This window comes from Rhinopithecus roxellana, chromosome 5 (genome assembly GCF_007565055.1).
Source record: "Rhinopithecus roxellana isolate Shanxi Qingling chromosome 5, ASM756505v1, whole genome shotgun sequence".
In the NCBI taxonomy this organism is placed as follows: domain Eukaryota; kingdom Metazoa; phylum Chordata; class Mammalia; order Primates; family Cercopithecidae; genus Rhinopithecus; species Rhinopithecus roxellana.
The window spans coordinates 161545712-161561531 of record NC_044553.1 but is presented as its reverse complement, the minus strand read 5'-3'; the positions used below and the strand labels follow the sequence as shown (position 1 = coordinate 161561531).

Here is a 15820-nt window from a genome sequence, read left to right as displayed (position 1 = left end):
GAGAAGCAGGACAGTGGGGGAGGGCTGAGTGGGCCTCCCCATCTGATAATTTTGGGGGAACTCGAGGGAGATGCAAGGCTTCCTGCTACCAGGCCTGACCCAAACAACTTCCTGGAGAAATGGAAGGCAGGCCACAGTGGCGGTGGCGCCCAGGAGCCCTTAACTCTGCCACGAGCAGCTGCTGAAGGACACTGCCCAGACCCGGCATGTCAGCACTGGTCTCACTCCTTATTAACCATCCTGTTTCACAGTGGAAGGAGGTGCTGTTCTTCCAATGTACAGAGGAGGAAACTGAGGCTCGAAGGCTTCAAAGTCCCACGAAGTGGTGGAGCTGAGGCTGACCCCAGGCCTGTGGGTCCAGCATGCCCTTTCCACCATGCCAGATGGCGGGCACGTGTCCGGGTAGGAGGTCAGAGCTCCGCCTTATAGGCTCTGGACCAAGCCACAGACTTGTGAGCCTGGCCCCCAGGATTCCCTTCAGGTCAGAGGCTGCAGGTAAAACTGTAAGCAAAGTGGGCCCCTTGCTGAGAATTACAAAGAATTTCAAGATGGTGACAAAGGGCAGCGACCCAAGCATAGGCCTCTGGCCACACAGGTCTTGGCTGGGTGGCCATCCCGCACCCAGCCACTGAGAGGACAGCCGCGGGGTCCGGCAGGAGGGAGGGCCACTCACCTGGGGCCCAGCCTGCAAGAGACGGTGTGATCAGAAACTGAGACTCCATAATCAGATTTATTTTCCTCTAATAAGACAGTTTAGCATCTCCGAGTTTTGCATTCTACAGTCTTACAAACTTTAGTTATTAGCATCAGAAACACAAAAACATTGCAAGACCTCAAAACACAAATAAATACCAAAGAAAACCACACATAATATACAATAAACAAAAATAGAAAACAGTAATGCTATCAGAAAGTCAGGCATGTTGCCAACTCACAGTAACAACATGATTATTGCTGGGCAAATCACTGATGGTCTTTTTGTTTTTTTCTTAGAAGAGCGGAAAACAGGACCCGAATCACTGGTCACAGAATCACTTGGACTGTCAAGATGTGTCCTCACAGCAAGCGGCTACTACAGACGCAATTTTTAAAACAGGCAGATTAAAAAGATAGGGTCGAATGAGAGACTGGCCTTCTTTGGTCTTTGTTTTTGGGTAACAGAACTGAACACAGAGGCACCGGCAGAGAAGGGGTTGCAAATCTGCAGATGCTGTGCAGCGTCTACACTGCCCTCCACACTTCACACACCTCCCACACCTCCTACAGGCATTTCTTAGAGAAATCACCGGACATCATGTCAGCTTGTGTGTTTTCCAATTAAGTCACTGAATTTGCTGTTGGAGGGGGTATCTTACTTGTCTGAGGGGACTAAGTTGTCAAAACCAATCACCTAATTACAGGAGTGGTGCAGCGATCCTGGACTTCTAGCATCTTTTCACGGGTGAGAGTTCACAAGACAGACTAGACACAGTGCAGCAGGAGAAATGAAACGCAGGCTCTGCTTGGCCACCGGGGCCTCCTCACCCGCACACCTGCCAGCCCTGAGGCGGCCAAGGCTTCATACGTCTGCCCTGCAACCACACGTGGGGCACACCTGGGTCAGGTGGAGAACGCCCTTGCAGTGAGCTGCGGGCCCTGCCTCACGCCGCCTGCTGGCCCGGCTCCCTGATGCCACCGTGCCTGTGACCATCAACACCAGCCTGGACGAGGCAGCAATAATGACCGGGTAGCCTGCCCACACTGACCTCACCTGGCCTGGGCCCCGGCGGGCACATTCTACTTTGGAGAAAACAGAGCTACTGAGATTAGCAAACGGAAAACAGAACAATGGTCATGGGCTGAGAAGTAGATTTGGGTGACAGACCCTCATTCATCTCACAGACACAAAAGCAAAGGGGCTCCCAGCACTCTCCCTAGCTCTCCTGCAGTCTACTAAGTAAAGATCTGCACTAAATTTTTTAAAAACAGTATTTTACAGTTCTGCTGGAGCCCTTTTGACACACCAATTACCCCCAGTACAGGCAGGAGTCTGGGAGGGCTGGGAATTGAGCAAGGGGCCCGCCAGGGGAGTCTGCGCCTGCCCAACCCTGCAATGGCCCACGGAGACAGTGGCACTGCCACCCTGCTGGGGCTGTGCACAGGGTAACAGTCCTCGTGCCAATCCTCCCTGTGCAGGGCAGAAAGGAGGTGTCAGCCCAGCTGTTGGGATCAGTGTACTCCCCGGCCCTCCCTTGGGTTGACAAGGAATAACCCCGCTAGGGACAGAATGGTTGTTTAAGGACCCATCCAGACCACCCTTCCTTTGTCTGACATCACCTCTGGCTGAAGGATGTGGGTCCACCATGGTGACTACCACCGGACACCATCAAGCAAAAGGGGTGCTGGAATGTGACGTTGGCATGGCCGACATCCATGGGACATGTGGCCCCTGGCCCAGGGTGACTGAGGACCCTGGAGCAGGCTGAGGTGGTCTGGGAGGCAGCTGGTTGTCCCAGGGACTGTGCCTGGAACTGCATCCTCACCGAGCTGGGCCACACGGGGTTGTGGGGAAGCCTCCTGCCACAGCCAGTGCAGTGAGAGCCCTGGCAGGCGGTGGGCCTGTGGGGCCCGGGCCAAGGAAGTGACCCAAGGAGCAGGAGCCCCAGTCTGCCACACCACGGCTCCCAGTCCGCCACACCACGGCTCCCCGGCACCACAGGCCAAGGGCATGGAGGATGGGACAGGAAAGGAGGGAGAGGCAGAAGAAGCTGCCTGAGCAAAGGGCTCCCTGTTCAACTGACTGGTGGCATCGAAGGGACACAGGTGCCGTCCCTTGGCAGAGGCTGCTCTGGGGAGGAAGGGGTAACAGAATGGGGCTGCAACCTGGGTCTCGAGGGCCCCTTCTGCCCACCTGCACAGGGAACACACATCTGCAAGTCCACGCCTTCGCCCAGGGCTCTGGTGAGGCTTGTGCTCAGGGGACAGCACCACTTTCATGCTTGACGGCTCCTAGAATTGACACAAGTACTGACCTGGCCGCCTGTGTCACCAGAGCACCGCGAGTTGAAAAGCCCAGCACATGTCAGGGACTACTCAGGCTCCCTCCAGCCCAGCTGGAGCGGGCACGTCTAGTCCCAAAGCCAGGGCCCCATGGGCCCCACTTCCACACCCTCACTGAGCCACCCAACCCTGCGGAAAAGGCCCTACTCCCAGCCTGGCCCCCATATCATCAAAGACACACCCCAACTTCTAGTTCTGCAGGCTCTGCTGGACAAGCCCTAGAACCAGAGGGTCAGGCTTCCAGGCCTGGCTGCGGCTTGCACGTGGCTCAGCGCAGTCACAAGAGCCAGTGCCCTTCGTGTGAGGCGGGCCCAGGCCAGCCGCCCAGCGTGCCCGGCAGCAGGGAGCAGCCCGAACCACGGTGTCCTGGAGAAACTGCTCGAGGCGAGGGAAGAGGGGACGGTGTTTTGTTACGAAGGTGACAGGGAAGCAGACCGGCTTAATTCATGCACAAAGGACTCAGATGGTTTCTGTAAAGTACTGAACGGTTCTGTCCTGCTGGGAGTTTGGTCACTTTTGGTAAATAAGCAGCACCCCCAAGCACACAGTGTGCGCCCCCATTTCATACTTGCTGCCAGGGCCCTGTGACACGGGGAGGGCCGACCACTGCCTGAGGGGCCACTGGGCCTCAGCTGCAGGGAGACCATGGCCTCAGGCTGGCTCAGGTGGCGAGCGCCAAGTGAGGGTGCCTGGGGGTTGAGGGTGGAGCAGCACAAGGCTTGCCCACTGCTGGGAGAGGGGACGCCGTCCCAGGCTGCTGCCCCCCGTGCTGAGTACGAGAGGAAGACACACTCAGAACAGAGACCCCAATACAACCAAACACAAGGACAAAGCGTGTGACATGGGCCATCCCATCCTCAAGGACCCCCATCACTCAGGTGATGTCTGTGGGACCCTTGGGTGGGGTCCCATGGCGTCCCCCCAGGAGCATCTGCCTGGGAAGGGCTACTGGAGACGTCCCAGCGACACACACTGCTGCTTCCGGGGGCCACACCAGGACTTCAACCCAGAGGGGAGGAAACGGTTCTTACCAGACCAAGATGTTGCATAACCTTAATCTAATATTGTACATTTTGTGAAGGGGAAGTTGCAGGGATGTCCCTGTTGTTAACCCCTGACCTCAGGAAAACTACCTGAGGTCAGGTAGGGCAGGTAGGGGACAGGCCTGAGGTGGGGGACACCTTGAAGGAACAGTGGTTTTCCGCAGCTTCTGCAGGAAGTCCTTGCTTTATGAGCTCCCTCATGGGGCAGAACCAAGGATGCTCATTCCCCCAAAGCAATCCCAGGAAAGCGGGGAAAGGAAAGGCAGATAAGAACAACGGAGCACTTCGCCCGCGAAGGGCGCGGCAGGCCCCTCATGGGAGCTCGGGGCACAGGGGTGCGACGGAGGGCACTTCCAGCAGGCACTGGGGCGAAGGCACACCCAGGACAGATGGCAGCACCAGAGACAGGTGGGCCACCGGGCACCCACCAAGCTGTCCCCGCGCGGCCACAGGGAGAGCCGAGGCAGGCAGTCTGACGTGCACGGCCCAGCTGGCCAATTGTGGGCGCGGCTTGTGGGCAAGTGGCACAGGTGTGGCGGTTCGCACACATTGGTTTTGCCTAAGAAGCACCCGTCGCGTGTAGCACCCATCAGTGGTAAGAGCACCAGGAAGCGTGGTGCATAGCAAAAGGGGTGCAGGGGCCGGGCTCCAGGCTTCTAATCACAGTTGGACACTGAGAGACAGTAAACAGTGAGTTGAGAAAATGCCGTCCGGGCAGGCGCAGGCTGGAACGACGGGCCCTGTGGCCACCCTTCCCGCCAGGGTGGTGGTCAGGAGCGCCCGTCGGTCAGCCTGGGCAGGCCCCCGAGCAGCGGTCTCTGGAATGCTCAGAGGGTTCTGCTTCGGGCTGTGGGGGTGCCCACGGCCCCGGTGGGGACACGGAGAGGCTTGGCTTCTGTTCCACACCTGCCTCCCTCAGGGTGGGACCAGGCCATACTTGGACCAGGCGGCTCACTCGTGGGGCCTAGAGATTTGGAATCTGTGGTAATTAAGCAGCAGAGGCTCCAGAAGCCGACAGTGGAGCCTGGCTTCCCCTCAGCAGGTGTGGAGGTGTCTGAGGGCCCTTGTAGAGACAAAGATCTAGTGGTGGAGAGAAAAGTCTGGTTAAACTAGCACTTTCTAGAATTATGCTCAACGCAAACCCAGGGTGGAGAAGCAGCATGTCACATCTAAGGCACATGTACCGTATGCCACCAGCTCTATGCGCAATGTTGCTTTCGGAGACCGTTGACGGCATGCAGCAAGATGACGGGATGGAGAAACACACCTGCGGGCCTCCCTCAGCAGTCACCCGCCCACCCCTGACATGGAGACCGAAGGCCGGTGCTGTCAGCAACAGAGAGCTCGTCCGAACACAAGGGGCAGAATCCAAACACCTACAGGATTTTGTTTAGAACTCCAAAGTTCAACGGATGCCCTATTTTAGGGTGAAAACAATTATAAATCTGAAAATGATGCACAGCATCCATGAGCGAGGCTCCGTTCAGAATTGTGAAGTCGTGTCATTAACTACGACAGATATTGAAGGTTTACATTTCTAACGAGAAATAACAACAGGTTGAATATTCTCTTTCCTATCACAAGTGATAACCAGTGTTTGATATTTTATATTTTCTTCCAAGAAATCAGTCTATCAGCGTTTTAAAATAAAATGTTTGCAGTAACAATTATTTGTAGAACTTTAAATTAAAAATGATTCTGAATTTAGAGACTTTCAAAAAAAGACCTAGGTATACTTCAGGGTCTTCTGACAAACAAATTATTAAAACAGAGACCAGATGAGGCCTTAAAAATAGACAATATACTGTATTTGAAACAAAATTGCACTCTTGAATTTTAGAAAGAAGATATCAGAATTGCATTACTATTTCATAAATTCTCCTTTTACTTAACATGCTGACATGTCCAGCCATCCCCACATGTATGTGTGTGTGTGTTTTTTGGTGTTCAAGTTGAAGGAAGAAAAATCATGTTTCTTTTGTTTAGCATATATGTTTTCCACCTTAATTAACTAGATCTTTAAAAATGAAAATGAAAACCTTCTCTGACAGCAATATTTATCTCGTTGAAGGATAAATAATTCTTCAGAGTGAAGTGTGGCTAGTCTATTATAAAACGTGTCACGTGTGCTCACGCGTGGCTCCTCCCGCCGGCACGCGTCCGCCTTCTGCCGCTTCCTCCGTCCCACAAGGTCCTTTTCTGAGTGCGAGGACCTCGGTGAAGACAGACCGGTTCAAATCCCCCAGAGGAGTTGCCTTCTGCTAAATCCACCTCCCCAGCTACTCATCAGGGATCGGGCAGATCCGAAGTATCCACTATGACTTTAATAAAAATTGTATCATCTTTAATATATGTCCCATTTTCTAGAACAGTCTGGGCCACAAAGACCGGGCAGCCAGAGGCAATATTCATCTCTCCAGTGGGCTTCTTGAAGCTGCTGCTGTTGGGGTCGGGCTTGAACGCATCTCCCAAATGCCGCCGAGAGGACCCCTGATCCATCAGCATGAGTGTCACTTTCTGCTTAAATGGCCAAGGAAGCAGGGCATCATATTCTCCACGCATGATGACAAAAAACAGCGACAGGTGCGTCCCCTTTCCCATCCCGTCCCCGTTCAGGTAGACCCTGGCACACATCTTATAGCCAAAGTAGCCAGTGTAGAAAGGCTGGCTGTAAAGGGACAGGGTCTTCCCCATGACAGCCTCCTGCTTCCGCCGCTTGTAGTCACGAATCTTCCAGATGAGCACGCCGTTGTAGCTGGCGGTCTCCAGGACCTGGAAGCGGAGGTCCATGTCGGCCAGGCGGATGTCGTGCACACTCAGCATCTGGTCATGCCGGCTCAGCTGGGACTCCAGCAGGCCTGCCACAGGTGAGGAGGGATTTGGTGAATGAGACAGGTGAACGTCAGAAAGGTTAGGAAAGCAAAGCTGCACCAGCACTTTTTATTTTATTTCATTTTTTTGAGACGGAGTCTCACTCTGTTGCCCAGGCTGGAGTGCGGTGGCGTAATCTCGGCTGACTGCAACCTCTGCCTCCCAGGTTCAAGCGATTCTCCTGCCTCAGACTCCTGAGCAGCTGGGATTACAGGCACCTGCCACCACGTTTGGCTAATTTTTGTATTTTTAGTAGGGACAGGGTTTCACCATGTTGGCCAGGCTGGTCTCGAACTCCTGACCTCAGGTGATCCACCTGAGGTCTCCCAAAAGTGCTGGGATTACAGGCATGAGCCACCGCATCTGGCCCTTTTTTTTCTTTTTGAGACAGAGTCTCTGTCGCCCAGGCTGGAGTGCAGTGGCCGGATCTCAGCTCACTGCAAGCTCCACCTCGTGGGTTCACGCCATTCTCCTGCCTCAGCCTCCAGAGTAGCTGGGACTACAGGTGCCCGCCACCACGCACGGCTAATTTTTTGTATTTTTAGTAGAGATAGGGTTTCACCGTGTTAGCCAGGATGGTCTCGATCTCCTGACCTCGTAATCTGCCCGCCTCGGCCACCCAAAGTGCTGGGATTACAGGCGTGAGCCACCGCGCCCGGCCTCATTTTTTAATTTTTAAAGAGGCAAGGTCTCGCTCTGTTGCTCAGGATGGCATCAAACTCCTGAGCTTAAGTAATCCTCCCGCCTCAGCCTCCCAAAGCACTGGGACTATAGGCCACACCACCATGCCCAGTCACACCAGCATCTGAAACAATATAAAAATGACTGTGGTTTCTGGGGGTAACATCAGCAAAACTGTGTAGACAGATGTCCTGAGGCCACTGCCTCCCAGGGAAGAGCCCAGGTCCCTGCCCCAGTTCTGCCACCGCTCTCGTGCCCACAGCCCTGTCTGGACACATTACTAGGCACAGCCTGCTGAGAGGGGATGTCCTGGGCGGGTGACCTGCCTGTGTGTCACAGGACACCTCACTGCAGGGTCCAAGACAGAGCGCTCCGACTCCACTGTGGCTTCCTGGGAAGCCTGCTGGTGGGAGCCCCTGGGAGCAGGAGACAGCTGTGCTCTCCCCACCCCTCCCACCGGCCTCAGCGCCTGCAGGCGGCCTCTGCTCTCTCGGAGGCGAAGCTGCTCCATTCTCCTCCAACCTCATCCTCTGCCTGCTTCATCCGGCCCCCCACATGCCATGGTAATCTGTGTTCCTTTCTGCCATTAATCCTCTTCATGTAAATATTCCCAATACTCTTTCAGCCCCCAAAGCCATAGGCCCACATCTGCTTGTGGAATCAGAAACATGCTGGCAGAGCGCAGTGGGACTGCTGCCCCCTGGCCCTTAGGAGTCAGGTCTGGGGCGCCCCGACCAGCAAGGCCTGGCCATGTGCACCTGGGCCTGTCCTGCGGGTCATACTGTGGCCAGTCTCTCCCAGGAGGGCTTTGTAGCTTCCCGTGGCTGCAGCTGCCCCTACTTTCTACACCACACAGGGCCTCACACGGAGGGGACAAGCCTGCGTGGGAAACGTTTGTCTTTGCTGGGGGACTTTCAGCAGGAAAGTCATCACACCTCTGCGTGTTACCCATAATTGGAAAGAACTGTTGTAAGGCACATGGACCTAACATAGCCCTCATCCCACGGACCCTGCCCCAGCAGTCCCCCAGTGCCCAGATGCACACTGCTGGCCCGGCCCCGGCCCCGGCCCCTGCCTCACCTGTGTTCCGAGCCACTTGCCCCGCGCTCTTGTCCACGCTCTCCAGCTCGGTCACGCGGTTCTGGAGGGACTCCACGCTGCTCTTCATGCTGTCTGCTTCCTCCCAGTTCTGCCGGAAGGGCCGGATCTCCTTGTCGAGCTCCTTCAGTTTCTCTGCTTGGCTGTCTATCACTCGCTTCCAAACCAAAGGTGTTAAAAACCAAAACATAGTTAGGACTTGGACAATGCTGCACCGCCTCCCATCAAATACAGACGGGCTAGGAGCAGAACAGTCACAGAGGCCTGCCACCCGCGGCTCTGACTCCAGGAGCAGGGCTCTGCATCGGCCCTCCTGGGAGCTCCCTAGGAATAAGTGCTTGTGCCAGCAGGGAGCCCTCGAGGTGACGTGAAGCCAGATGGAAGAAAACAACAGGAGACTCCACTGCGCCAGCTTGCTTTGTCGACAGAGCCACCAGGAAAGCGAAGTGACAGCTGGCAAGTGTTCAGAAGACCAGGGGAGAGGTCTCCGCTGTCTCTGGGGCAGGCGGCAGCTCATGCTTCTGCTGCCCACAGCCCCTGCCCAGGCTTCCCTGTTTCGCAGCAGCACTGGTGCCACCTGCCCGCCCGTTTCTCACACGCCCACACCCTGGCGTCAGTCAACCCACACCAGCAATCTTGTCAGTCACCTAGATCCAACCTCACCCTCACACTCCCACGTGTCCCTCCCAGCTCTTCTCCCAGGCCACAGCACCTGTGCGGGGCCACAAGGCTCCCACGGACATCGACATCTCTTCTGCAGCCCTCGTATACCTCGTATACCTTGGGAGCCGTAGGTATGGAGGGTCCCCGCTTCCCAGAGAAACCTCACCCCTGTAAGTGCAGGTCCCACAGGGCAGGTGGCCCTGCATGGCTGCCACAGGGTCTCAGGTTTAGGACGCCAGAATTGTGCCTATGTGCCCTCATCTTCCCTTGGAACATCTAAAGACCGCCTACGCTGCTGCTGGGTCTGGGGCAGAAGCACAGCCCTGTCTCTGCGGCTGCCAGGGGTGCCCCAGAACGACCCCAGGGTCCCAGGAGAAGACTCCCACTCCTCAGACTCCTCCCACCTGGATGGCGGCAGGAAAGGGCCCCAAGGCATGTCCTCAGGCCCTGGGTGAAACCCAGTGGGCCGATGCTGCAGACACAGGGCTCTTCCCCCACTGGCTCCATACCCAGGCTGCCAGGCCCCAGCGAGGGAGGCAGGAACGCAGAAACCCTGCCCTGAACACACGAGGCTGCCAGCAACCAGGCCTGATTTTATGCTGCTTCATTTACCTAATTCAGAAAGCCCTTCCCCAAAACACCCAGGCCGCTCGTATTTGTCACTACTTGGAGGCGTGGGAGCCGTACTCCGCCCTGGTGGCCCAGTCTGTGTTAAGGGGCTGGAATGCCCACCTGTGAGATGAAGCCAGGGACTTAAAGGGTTTTCACTTCAAAAAAGGATGTGCATTTTCAAGCAGCTTGTGAGGGCTGGAGAGTTTAGTGCTCAGTGCAGCTGTGGAATGACTGAGCCACCTCACAAGCTGCGGCCACACCGGGTGCTCACGGGGCGGGTCCCAGGGCCCCCTGAATTCACTTCTCCTTTTGGAAGTCTATTTTTAAACATCTAAGTTTCAGCACCTTTGCTGGCTGTTATTAACCACGAAGACACAAACATGACAGGTTTGGGTGGCATTTTGGGTATGAAAGCAGTGTTATTCTTCCTGTTCTTTCCAAGAAACATGATGTTAGTTAACCTCTAAAAAGTAAGGATAATTTCTCTAACGAATACCTCTTTCCACTGTCATTGTCCCTTTAAACTGACACTGTCACTGCCCCTTTATTTTACACAATCGTACATGCTCAGAAGGATATTTAATTAGCTCACCAAGTCTATTTGCTGGAGGACAATACCATTGACGACACTGAACATCCAAATCACACGGCTCCTCTAGTGAGCACCAGGAGCCTCTGGCATCTCCACCTTCTGATACCGTGCACTGAGCTGGCAGGCGCTCGCGAGTTGCAGGGGAAAGTTAATGAAAACCTGATCAACAGAAGTCTGAGAGATGCCCTTTGTAACTTAGCAAATCCCGAAACGAAGCATGAGTCCCAGGCAGGGTGGCCCAGGACAAGCTGTGCCTCAGGCTAAGCCTCAGGCCCCTGAGGTTAAGAGGGGGATGGCGCCCAGCCACCCTCCCCCATGATGGTGCTACGCATCGAGGTGCCTGACCTCGAGCACAGAACGGGAGTCTCCAGCAAGGACTCCCCCGCACAGCAGGGGCCCCCGAGTCAGGAACACACAACATGCATGCACCGCATGCACAGACCAGCACGACTAAAGAAAAGGCGTCTCCATGAGCAGCAAGGGAACTCGGGCTATTTTTAAAACAGGCCCTTCATCTGTATCAATGGCACCATTTCAAAGCAGAACGCAGAGTCACATAAAATGTTCTCTAAAACACAGCAAACGTGATTTCATCCTTGAAGACAGTCTACACTCAGCCACTGCAGTTTCTATAAAAATAAATCTCAAGTGCAGGTGTGGAACTGTACAGAAAAAAGACTCCGACACAGAGCTGAAGAGACAGACGGCACTCCATATCAACAATCCAAATCAGAAGGTTTGTCTTCAGGGAGCATCAGCCCATGAGCCTCACACACTTGCACGCCAGGGCTGCAACCGCGTCACCTGCTGTGAGGCCCCACTCTCAGGCTGCCGGGACCCTGGCACGCAAGCCCGGCACTGTGAGAAGCCCGGTGGGGCCTGCAGCCTGAGTGAGGGCTGCATGGATGGATGTCCCTCCCTTCTGTCCCAGCGCCTGCTCCGCATGTGCCCTGTGGACCCCCGACTACAAGAACCACCAGTTCATCTAGTCCACTGACACCAGAAACCTGGGTCATGCTCGCACCTATGCTATCTTCTTTTCTTTTCTTTTTTCTTTTTTTTTTTTTTTTTTTGAGACAGAGTCTCATTCTGTCGCCCAGGCCAGAATGCAATGGTACGATTTTTGCTCACTGCAACCTCTGCCTCCCGGGTTCACGCGATTCTCTTGCCTCAGCCTCCTGAGTAGCTGGGATTACAGATGCCTGCCACTGCACCCAGCTAATTTTTCTATTTTTAGTAGAGACGAGGTTTTGCCATCTTGGCCAGGCTGGTCTCGAACTCCTGACCTCGTGAGCCACCCACATCAGCTTCCCAAAGTGCTGGGAATATGAGCATGAGCCACAGTGCCCAGCCTAGGCTGTCTTCTTAATAAAGAAAAACAGGATATTTAAGAAATAAAATATTAAGAACTCATTGTTCCCTGGGCATGCAAAATCAAAGACACTCTCGAATTCCACTCCTTGACCCCCTACCTGCACCCCCACTGCCACAGCCAGGCCATCGGGCCCTCTGTACTTTGACTTCTGCCATCACCAGGACTTTAGGGTCTACTGGAGAATCAGACAAGGAAGAAAGAAGAAGACCCCAAGTGATGTGTGCCCTCATCACCTAGGTGGTCCACAAACATCGCTGGAGGAGTGCCTGGAGCTGGCCAGGAAGAGAAGCAGGAGAAAAAGACATCTGTGCAGCAGCAGGGAGCCTCTCAAGGAACAACAAGCCGGTCCACTTTAGCGTGGGGAGTGGGGCGAAGCTGGGAAGGTGACGGGTGGCCAGTCACAGAGGTTTTCTGGGCCACAGTAAGATTTTACAATAAACTCTTCCTGGGGCAACCGGAAGGGCACTGAGGATGAACAGTGGGGAACACGGCTGGGCTGGGCTGCCGCTCAAGAGGGTGGGCGGGGCCTGCAGCAGCAGAGGGATGGCCTGGCCCGGTGCAGCTCCCACACGGCCAGCACCTCTGGGCATCAGAAGGCTTTCAATCAGCATTTCCTAAGGATGGACAGCGCAGAATCCTCCTGGCTAAAGACCACCAACCCCACAGTCGTCCCAAAGGTAACACTGAATTTCCCCTTTCAAAAAAACACACAGTTGGAAGGATCTTCTGTTTAGACCACACCTGCTCAAAGGGTCACATGGAGAAGAGTTTTCACACGTTTCAGGTGGGGCCATGTCCCTGCACTCAGGGGAATCAGACATGGGCAGCCTGCTCTGAGTCCCTTCTCTAAACACAACCTGCTGTCTGCCACGCCCAGCCTCCTGTGGGGAAGAGGCGGGCGCGTCATCGTCTCCTACTTGTCACAAGTCAAGGGACACTGACCGCTGCCGTCACCACTCCATCCTAACTTCTCCAGCCTTGGCGACTTGGTTTCCCCTTTCTTTCTGACTTACGCTTCATTGGTTCATCCAATCACAAAAGTTTTCAAGTAGAAATCACGTACTGTAGAGTGATTAAACTCGACTAAAAAGTAAAGTAAATGAGAACGCCTGACTGGAAGGGGAGAAACTGAAGAGGAATGCAGAGGAAAGCTGAGGTTTGGGACGGGGCGTCGATACAGCACTGCGCATATTCTAACTTTCTGTTGTAAATGAATCCAGTACTTGTGCATTCTTCCTTCTGTTGTGGCTATTTTAAGACGTGACTTCCCTGGCCTTTCCAGTGCCCCTCTGAGCCCCAGGTCAACCACAGCAATGATCTCGTGAATAGCCAGAGCTGCTTGCCAGGGAGTGCAGGTGCGGGCGGGCCACAGGGTGGCCAGGGCCCTGCAGCAGTGGCCTGACCAGTTGCCTTGGCCAATCTGATGACCGACACATCGCTGGGCCCTTGGCAAAATGCTGGGGGCTTCCAGCGGGAGGCTTGGTGTTTTAAGAAATTGTACATTGTACTTTATGTGGCTTGATTTAATGCTAATGACTTGTGCCTTTTTAAATACAATATAATGTTTCATTGTGTTTTCTCCTTTTCTCTCTGGGTAACTACAAAGTATAATAAAAAAGAAATTAATTTAATAAATCCCTATGCAATTCAAGTCACTATGACTCATCTCCAATGTCAAAAATTGGAGAAAAGGCATTCTCAAAGATGCCATGACTCTGTGCTATTAGAAGTATTTTCTCTTCCAGGTAATCTAGGGCCACACTGTAAGTACAGGCCCTTGAGTGACACGAGTGATTCTTCCACAGTGTGTGACACACACACGAGAATTACTATCACAAATGCACACGAGTAAGTGAATGTGCAAAGAGCATCTACAATGTTCATCTATTAACAAGCACCTCACAGACAACTGTGACAACAGAAGACAGGAGGAGCAACATTTCATCAGTCCCCTTTATATCATCGCTTCTATTCAGGGCGGCAAAGGTTCACTGGTTTGTTCTTCTGGAGGTGCCTGTGGATCTCCACAGTGAAACCCAGCGGGTGAGCGCGTGTCACTAGAAGCTCACAACAGAGTAGCTGGGCTGCACAGCACCTCACTGCAGGAAGTGAGACTTTACACACAGCCACTACTCATCAACAATATGAAATCTTAAACAATAAAAACAACTAATTTAAAAAATACAGGCTTCACATCTTATTTCTCCAACAGTAGATCAAAGGCACGGAAGAGCAGTGGAGGCTTGCTCTCCAGAGAAAAGGCAGTAAGAAAACGCTGACCTGCAGCTTCCCAGGCCAGGCCTGTGCTAGCCCAGCTGCCTTTTCTAAGCCTTCGCTTAGGCCAGAGAAATCAGTTGCCTTTCTGCTTGCAAAGGTCAAGGACTCAGCTCAAGCAGTTTGCTAAGCCCTGAAGGGGAACACAGGCAAGCTCCTCTACCCTTTGATCTGGCCATAGTCCTAAGATTCTTACCTGTAAATGAAGGATTTTGGATTCATTATTTCGAAGCATTTCCTTTTGTCTCTCAATTTCAATTTCAAAGCTACATATCTGATTGTGCAAACTTTGTATGCTCTTGTTTTTTTCTACACTTTCATTCTGCAACAAGGAAACCTAAAAAAGAAATTCTTTAATTAATGTAACCAAAAGTGGTTTTCATATTAATTAACAACGATATAAATTAAATTTTCACAAGATAGGCCTTCTGTTAGCTTACTGACAGTTTCAGAAGAAAAGAATCCCTTCACACAGAAAGTGGTAGTCCTGGTACTTTTCTCTCTTTCTTTTTTTCCCTCTAGAGACAGGGTCTTGCTCTGTCCCCAGGCTGGAGTGCAGTGGTGCAATCATAGCTCACTGCAGCCTTGACCTCCTGGGCTCAAGTGATCCTCCCACTTCAGCCTCTTGAGTAGCTAGGCCTACAGGTACATGCCACCACCATGTCTGGTTAGGCTTTAAAAATAATTTTTTTTTAGAGCTGGGGTCTTGCTATGTTGCCCAGGCTGGTCTCAAACTCCTGGCCTAAAGTGATCCTCCTACCTCAGCCTCTCAAAGGGTTGGGATTAGAGGTGTAAGTCACCACACCCAGCCAGTCCTAATTTAATAGGGAATCCTATAAACAGTGTTTCTCAGAATCTCTTCCAGTAATTAGGGTGAGGCAAAGTGCAGTAGCTGATTGAATTTCAGAATAAATGAGATGCTTTTTCAAGTTTTTGCTAAAAACTAGTATATCTCTTACCTGAGTATTTTTCAACTGTTGACCAGGAAACATAGTAAGAAACAGATGCTTATGTACCACCCCATTTATACCAACGTGTGTGGGTATCCCTGAAAACAGATGTCATAAAGCCGTATTTGCCCTAATAATTTACAATGCACCCTGATATTTTTTCTTTTATTCCATTTCATTTAAGAAAATACTAGTCCCTGAAGAACATTATGCTAAGTGAAATAAGCCAAGCACAGAAAGGCAAACAGTATGTACTCTCATTTAGACGTGGGATCTAAAAAAGTCAGGCTCACAGAAGCAGGGAATGGTGGTTACCGGGGCTGGTGGAGGTGGGCGGTGGAGGTGGGTGGTGGGTTGGGCTTGCGGAGCTGCTGGGCAGAGGGCACACAGCCTCAGGTAGACAGAAGGACGGATGTTTTTGAGCCCACTGAACAGCATGGTGACTGATTCATACTAACACGTGTTTCAAGACTGCTGGGGGAGCAGATTTTAAATGAAGTGACGTGATGGATATGTTAATTAGCTCGATTTAATTATTCCGCAATGTGTATGTATATATACCAAAACATTACACTGTACCCCATAAATATAAACAATGCTGGTCACAACCTACTAAATTATT

The 15820-nt window shown here is 52.8% G+C and overlaps 1 protein-coding gene across 6 annotated transcripts in view; it reads right to left on the bottom strand.

The window, feature by feature from the left end:
• Positions 1 to 711: 711 nt before the first annotated feature.
• Positions 712 to 15820, bottom strand: part of TRAF3 (TNF receptor associated factor 3) — a 138573-nt gene continuing 123464 nt past the window's right edge. For all 6 annotated transcript variants that reach the window (XM_030931083.1, XM_030931080.1, XM_030931081.1 and 3 more), the window contains 3 exons: positions 14445 to 14585; positions 8715 to 8889; positions 712 to 6940 (listed from right to left, as the gene is read on the bottom strand). In XM_030931083.1, coding sequence (XP_030786943.1) covers positions 6369 to 6940; positions 8715 to 8889; positions 14445 to 14585 — 888 coding nt within the window. In that variant the 3' untranslated portion in view covers positions 712 to 6368. The remainder of the gene's footprint in view (positions 6941 to 8714; positions 8890 to 14444; positions 14586 to 15820) is intronic.